The 8,066-nt window shown below is 36.4% G+C and overlaps 1 protein-coding gene across 1 annotated transcript; it reads right to left on the bottom strand.

The window, feature by feature from the left end:
- Nucleotides 1-6,365: 6,365 nt before the first annotated feature.
- Nucleotides 6,366-8,017, bottom strand: LOC113236044. Its single transcript, XM_026472033.1, has 3 exons — nucleotides 7,883-8,017; nucleotides 7,222-7,352; nucleotides 6,366-6,688 (listed from the first exon to the last, which is right to left on the bottom strand). The coding sequence occupies exons 1-3, from the start codon at nucleotides 7,945-7,947 to the stop codon at nucleotides 6,477-6,479; spliced, it is 408 nt and encodes a 135-aa protein (XP_026327818.1). The 5' UTR covers nucleotides 7,948-8,017; the 3' UTR covers nucleotides 6,366-6,476.
- Nucleotides 8,018-8,066: the final 49 nt, after the last annotated feature.

The raw sequence follows: 8,066 nt of genomic DNA, 5'->3' as shown, positions 1-8,066 counted from the left end.
AGTCATACAAAGTATGGTTGACTACACCTGGATGTACTGTCGATGTCCTAAGATACTTGACCCACTAGCAGACCTTTTGGTTCGGAGAGCCTTTTTACGTATTTAACAGAAAAGTTTAAAAGTATTCCAGCTTTTTGATTGAAATTTGTATTTATGTAATGTAACTAAAGATCAATGAACGATTTATGGCCGTGACATGTGCGCCAACAGTACGTGGAGTTTCACATACTCGAGCTCAGTCTGCCAGTTTTGCTTTGTACTTTATGGTCGTGTCAATTATATCTCGCAAAACCTCCAATTATATCTCGCAAAATCGTGGGAAAATGCCTTATTTTGTTACTTAGGAGAGCAATAACGATAATCGCACTTGTAATATTATCCATGGTGGTGTTTCATATCATGGTTAACCCTTATTATATTTAATTTTATTAAATTTTTGATTTTTCCGTTTACCGTAATAATTTTTTTTTGAGGTTGCTTCTTTTGGAGAACTAAGTGAACATCTCGAATTCACCGTCGTTCAACCATTGACCGCTAGACGGCAGCACATTGATTGAAATTGCAATAAAAAATAAAAAATCATAACTTGCCAACAGGGTACAATTTAAATTAACACTTATTATTATTAACGGTCCAGAAATTGTTACATCTTTTTAAATTAGAAACTACGACCAATCATTATCAAGATTTCATAGTGTACATAGGGCGCACTATAAGTTTCCGGAACTGGCCACGTACATAAACAATATTTAAAAAGTAATTACAACATTTAAAAATGGAACTCTTTGGCTGTTTGTTTCATCTGACTGCCACTTGTTTCTACCAATTTCTAAAATGACGCCGCAATTCATATTAGAAATTGGTTGTCTACATCACCATGGATTTAACTCGTGAAAATTTTCGTAGTATGATTTTCTACGACTTTACGTGTAATTTAACAGCTCAGCGGAAATTCGCTCGGCTTCAAACTGTTTTTGGCAATGAAGCACCATGCAAGATGACTATTTATAGCTGGTTTCCAGAATTCAAACGCGGTCGTGTAAATCTCAGTGACGAATTTCGTGATGGTCGCCCGTCCACTGCTGTGAACAAGAAAAATATCGATACTGTGCGTCGTATAATCAAAACAGACAGGCATGTGACATACTATGAGATTCGGGCTTCTTTAGGCATAGGCATGAGTCAAAAACAATACTACACAAACATTTTAGTGTGAAAAAGCTGTGCTCCGGTGGATCCCACACAATTTGACTGAGGCCCAAAAAACGGATCGCGTCACTTGGTGCAATGCCATGTTTACAAGATTCAACAAAGGGGCGTCTAATTTGGTGTGAGATATAGTAACACGTGACGAAACATGGATTTATAGTTACGATCCCAAAACAAAGCAGCAATCGAGCGTATGGGTCTTTCGAGATAAGCCGAAACCAACCAAAGTGGCGCGCGTGCAAAGTGCCTCTAAGCGGATGATTGCTTCTTTTTTTAATAAAACTGAACACGTGGCTACTGTTGCCTTGGAGAATCGTTGTACCGTGAATAGTGATTGGTACACGACCATTTGTTTGACGGAAGTTATTGACAAACTCCGTAAAAATAACTGTAAACGCCGTATCATCTTGCAGCACGATAATGCCAGTTCTCACACGGCCAGACAGACAAATGAATTTTTGAAGGTGAACAACGTTGACATTATGAGCCATCCCGCGTACAGTCCCAACCTGACACCTTGTGACTTTTATTTATTTCCTAAAATTAAGAACCAGTTACGGTCATTGCATACGGATTTTCATCACCCGAAGAAGCTGTCGAAGAGTATGAAAAATATGTTTCAGAGATTGTCACGGAAGAGTGGCCAAAATGTTTTCAAAATTGGTTCATTCGTATGAAAAAGTGCATTAACGCTAACGGAGAATATTTTGAGAAACAATAAATTCATTTCTGACCGTTTATAGTATTTTTTTCTTATTCATTCCGTAAACTTATAGTGCTCCCCACGTATAATATAGGATAGTGTGAGTTTTGGCGACAGCGATTCTGATAGTAATCGAGGCTTAAGACATTTCCATTGTTTTTTCTTCCGTGGCATCGACTGTACATAAACTGGGTTCTCATTGAAAATTGACTCCTGTGTTATAGGTACAGGTTTTAGAGCAATTTGGAGTATTTTAATACCGTCCTTGATTATTCAGTTAAGACTCTAGAAGACAGTTAAGAAACGGACCGCGCGGCTGAATGTAGTTTCTCACAACAGAAAGTATACTTTAAAGTTAGCGTAAATTGGGGCCCTGTTGGTCATGTCTACAAAATATCATTCATTAATGTTTGATTAGATATCCAATACAAGTCAGTCAAAATTTTGTTCGTATGGAGCACATTGTCCTAAAGGTCGGTACCACAAACAAAATGCCAATAAAATTTGAAAAGTCTTAACATAATACCTGGTAAAGATAGTTGCCATTATCGAAAATCAAAAAGGCCAATAATATTAACTTTGATTGTTTTGTGAATTAAAATGACTTCTCTAGTTAACCACTGGTAGATGTAAAGTTACTTGGCTGAGTGAAGAAAAACTTTCGTAGATTTCCCACAGATGGCGCTATGACAAAAAGCGTCGTTAAAAACAAAAAAAAGATCTGCAACAAACACAACATATAAAAATTCGTTAAGTCGTTCTGCAGCTCAGTTGGGAAGGCCTGCCACGGCATGATGAAGGCGCAATTCTTTTTATTGTTCGATCAAGGAATTTTTCTTCGTGTTTGATCTTTGTATTAATAATAATGACACATAATTTCAGGTAAAATGCAGTACAGGACACAAAATTTCATATTATTGCCGTGCTCATACGTTGCACTAGTTGCCCTGATTGCATGTATTGTAACCAATATTTAATTACATTGTGAAATACAAAACTTTAATGGATTTCTTGATTAATTCTGTATATAGTTTTAAATGACAGAAACCTATTATTTCAGTATTGTATAAACTGTTGGTGTAGCATGCAACTAAACAATGCAAGTTGTTGTATATAAGTGTTATAATTATAATAATTTTAAATATTATTTCAACCTCGAGAATAAATTAAAACTAACGGTCGCCTGCAATTTTATTCCCTCTTTTGTAAACATTTATGAATAAGTCGATTATTAATACTACATTACGTATTTTCTCTTAAGCTTCGTAAACGTAATAGTGCCTTTACGTACGTACCTTTACAAGTTATAAATACAGACAACCACACCAATTGCCCGGAACCTTGCCCTTAAACTAAGGAATTCACTCCGAGGCACTACCCAGAATACCCTGACCAGAAGCAGTTTACAAAAGTTCAGTTTCCATGTTGGTCCTACCGGGAATCGAAATGGAACTCGAGACGTAGGATTTTTTGCTTTGAATAAATTTTTTGGTTCGTAATAAATCATATGCCTCTGAATCGATCCACAGATCGGATCGTATGCTCTTGAATCGGTTTCATAAAACTCGTTTCAAAATAAATTTCGATAAAAATAAATAATTTGACAGCCTTTTTGGCTTCAGACGGTTACGACTTTCATTTAAAGTGATAGTAACTAGCAATAAAAGACTTTCAGGTGGCACAGAAGCGAAAATCCTAAATATTGTAATCTTATTGTACTTATATGTTGCCAAACTGCTTTTCTTGCAGGCTCATGTAAAATAGGGGTTCAGAAAGAGGTTGTTTTGTTTAAATTATGAATACGATTCAGAATATTCGATTCGCCTTAATGTTGAATCGATTGAAATGAATCTATACATAAAATCGCTTTTACACAGGCGCGCGTTTACACTTGAATCGATCTTCTTTCACTCCGAACACATGCCATTGAATAAGTTTGCGTATATGATGAAGAAAACAGAGTCACCAAACTGTGCTGTACGTGACGTGAATAAGAACGTATATCATCATACTGATGGAGTGTGAACGAAACAATTCTCTTAGATTTAATGTAGCTGTAGATGACCAATTTAGACATGTCGGCGGATGCAACAGCGTCTTGGCCTTTCCTCAAATGTTCATTGCGGTTAAGGCAACTATAAGCTGCTTCAATTCTCTCTCCACTTTATTATATAATTATATGTATAGAGCGGCGTTGTCGCATTTTGTGACAAAGCTCTTTAAATAAAAAAAAATCGATCTTAAAAATCGAGTCGTAATGTACTCTACTCGAGACCTCCACATCGAAGTCGTCAGTATAACTAACGTAAATGATATTTTTAGCGAAATCGAGTTGTTAACATATTAGGGATCAGCGAAACGAGATCTACAACCCCCTCTAATTGTTTTTTAACCGACTTGAAAAAAGGAGGAGGAATTCGACTGTGGATGATAGATGTTACGCTGTAACTCTTTGTGAACCGATTTTGATGATTCTTTTTGTTGGAAAGAGGGTACCCCAGAAGTGGTCCCATTTGAATTTAAAGAAAACATTCCACCTCTAAGGGTGGCAAACTAGGGGATGAATGACTTTTGAGGTCGGTTTTATTAATACTCTGTAGTCTGATTATTTGTATCTTATTTGTTTCAGTTTTATTGTTAAGGAAAATTGGTCAACTTTTTTATGTTCAAGTAGGAGAGTTTACAATTTCACATATTGTATATAATTTTGTTTCATGCAGATCGAATTTTTTATCGCTTTCATGTGATAAAAGCACTTTTGACGTATGATCATATGTGGCTTTATTATATCAAGGGTACGAATTGTAATATACAAAATCTATTACATTGTTATTTGTTGTGATGTGTCACACATGCTTACCACATATATGTGTCACATATACTTATGGAAAGGCTTACCGTCAACGCGCGTCACTCTCCTAGCATAATTAGGTCATTTGGTAAGGACGCAATCATTCTTTCATTCCCCAGAATAACTAGCTGTGCCGCTGGGTACCTATGATGAGAACCATCAGACTTCTCACTCAGGTGTTGGAACATCTTGAACAGAAAATCAGACTGAAAAAGAAGATGTTTAATTGCTTGTCTCTAAAATATATTTTATATTTATTTTAGGTTACTGGTATTTTTGTTGATTTGTTTTTTTTTAATTATAATTCGAGACGTAATTGATCCCATTAGCTGTGAATTCTATAAAAATTAAGCAAAATAATTTACAAAATAATAACTTGATGTTTATTTACTTTTCTGACACTTAAATTATTTGGGTGACAGTAGGAAAATGTCCGAAAAAACCATGTAACCGGTTAACCGAGATTTAACCGAAAAAACTGGTTTTCAAAATCACTCAGTTTTTGCATGCCCTATGGCGCATCCACACATGCCGCCGGGTTTCAGACCGCCTTGCCGCTGAATGCAGGCCGCCGGCTTTACCGGCGGCCTGCAGATGCGGTTGCAATTTTCGCAGTAGTGTTGTTAAATTATGTTATATATGAATACGACTACACTACCACTCCGTATCGAAGCCGCAAGCAAACTGCCGCCGGCAACCAAAAGCCGCGCGTGTCGCGGCTGAGATGCGGCAAATGCCGGCGGCACGGCCGCCGGCCATGCCGCCGGGCATGTGTGGATGCGCCACTAGATGTGTGCGAACAAATGAACTTTTATAATTTACGTCTTTTAAGTTCGTATGAACGATATAAATGTTTAGTAATAAGGCTGACCGAATTAAGTGCAATGAAGAGGTATCTATTCATTCTATAATTATACCTACCGATATCTCACATTGAAATGGTGATATAATTTTTATTTCCACTAATATTCACAGATAGATACTCTCATGTAGTTCGCTGAAATACATATTTTCAAATGATCAATTAAAATTATGCAACCTCGTGAATGTTTATCAACAATTAACTTTAAATTGTATTAGACAATTATTATGCTCCATCTTGATTCTCGAACATTCTAGTTTAAGCTTTGTGTTTCGTGTCTTTAATCATTATTAATTGGTCCAAAAGGACCGACATGGTCTATTAAAATTGGCCATGAGATAGGAATTCACAACAAGGAACTAAACTAATTAGATTCAACATGCATTGAGTAATGTAGTTTGGTGAATGTAATATGTATTATGGGTACCCACTACATTGACGATTTGCTATACAATGGAAAAACTCAACAAAGATTTCATTCCCAATCTGTACAAGCACAGACAATAATAAAGTGATCACTCTGCGCTTAGGTGCCCTCGCTTAAGTATGCACTATTTGTATGGCACTTAGTACAAATAGTGGATACATAAGTGAGTGTACCGACTGTATATTGCCAAATTTGTAGGTAAAAAAACAAATATTTGACTTCGACTTAAAAATTTTATGGTTCTAATTCGAAATAAAGAGTATCGTACGCTAATCCATTGACGTAAAGAAATTGTAAAATTTCTTATCATTTGCATACATACAACATATATTAATATTACATAAAAATTTGAACGGCAACTTCTTAGGTAGTTTAATAGTGAACGAGCACCTCTAAAATTGAATCAAATTTATTCTCAAAACAGTTATTTTTCAACATTAGAAATAATTGATTCCTGATGCGACCAGGGCAGCAAAGAAATTTCTTCTTGAAGCATCGCTTGGCCGAAGCTCAAGATTCTGGAAACCAGGTAGCTGGACATGATTGCCCCGTTGATAGATCTGTTAGCTTGGGGCTCGTTGGATTCTAAGTGAGATATATGGATACTATGCATGCTCTTGGCTTCAGTAAGATTATCTGTGAATAGAAATTATGTTTAAGCCCACAAACCCCAGCCAGAAACTTCTAGATCTCTAGCTACGATAATAGATTACAACATTGTTACTTGTTTTCACAGTCGTCGGAGTATAATAACCATACTTATTGGGTCTACTTTTTATATAAGCACATTTAACTTCTTCCGTGGCCGAACGGTTATCATGCTGGACTGCCACGCAGAGGTCCCAGGTTCGATTCCTGGGCCGGTAGAAATATTTGTATGGCCTACATTTATTTCTCTCGTGAGTTTGGGTGTAATTTGTGGTTGTCTATGTGTGTGACGTTGGCACCCGCGACACAGGGTTTCCCTAGTGCGGCCTATGTTGAGTGTGTGCGTTATTATTATTTATTATAATTTGGTGGTGGAAGATTAAACAGAAACGTGTTGTTTTCTTGATATTTAAGAATGATGATCGGAGCTGACAAAGCTAAAACAAAAAATGAACATTGGAACGCCATGTTTTAAACATTTCTTTGCGGAGCCTTCGCTTTTATGAGATGCTGATACATACCTGATCTGAAACCGGTTCGATGTTCAAGGTAGCAATACGCGTAACCAATGACAATACCAACGGTGATAGATATTGCAACCAACAACAACGTTACGGTCCCCAATGCTATGCAGGTGGTTAATTTCGGTTTTCTGCGTACAAAAAAAGTGGTTTATCTTACATAAACCAAAAAACACGACTTAACACACATTTCATTATATGTAGAAAATAGGTTTCCATCAAGCATATTATATTTACAAATACGATTTACACGTAATTTGAAGTTTCTGGACTTTGAACAATTTTGACAGGTAGATAGGATTTTTTGTAAGTAAACGGTTTAAGTATAAATGAGTAGAATTTCTAAGACATCTTCACCCGTAGACTTTTTAATTTTCAATACAAATCGATGACCAGCTGATGCAGAACGGTTACCATCCTGGCCTGACACGCAGAGGTCCCGGGTTCGATTCTAGGGTCGGGAGGAGTATTTGTGTGGCCTACATTTATTTATCTCGTGAGTTTAGGTGTAATATGTGGTTGTCTATGTGTCTGTCCATGGCACCTGCAATACAGGGTTTCCCTAGAGCGGGGGCTATGAGTGCATTATTATTATTTATTTTCCAATTATTATTATTATGACAACTCAATGCAGTAACGGTTTTAGGAACTTTGCACTTACTGTTTTATTACTTCTGGTAGATTTTCAGATTCCAATACAGCGTAACTCATCGTATAGTCTTTCATCCGATCGGAAAAATAAATAAAAATAAAAATTGTTAAATAATAAAATTAATTATTTTTTGACATGTAACAAGGCAGCTCTTCCAAGGAGAAAACTAAATTCCATAGTTACGTATGTGTTA

Source organism: Hyposmocoma kahamanoa, unplaced genomic scaffold, assembly GCF_003589595.1.
Source record: "Hyposmocoma kahamanoa isolate Upper Pololo Valley unplaced genomic scaffold, ASM358959v1 88, whole genome shotgun sequence".
Lineage (NCBI taxonomy): Eukaryota > Metazoa > Arthropoda > Insecta > Lepidoptera > Cosmopterigidae > Hyposmocoma > Hyposmocoma kahamanoa.
Note: the sequence above shows the minus strand (reverse complement) of the source record. Positions and strands in the feature narration are given on the sequence as shown.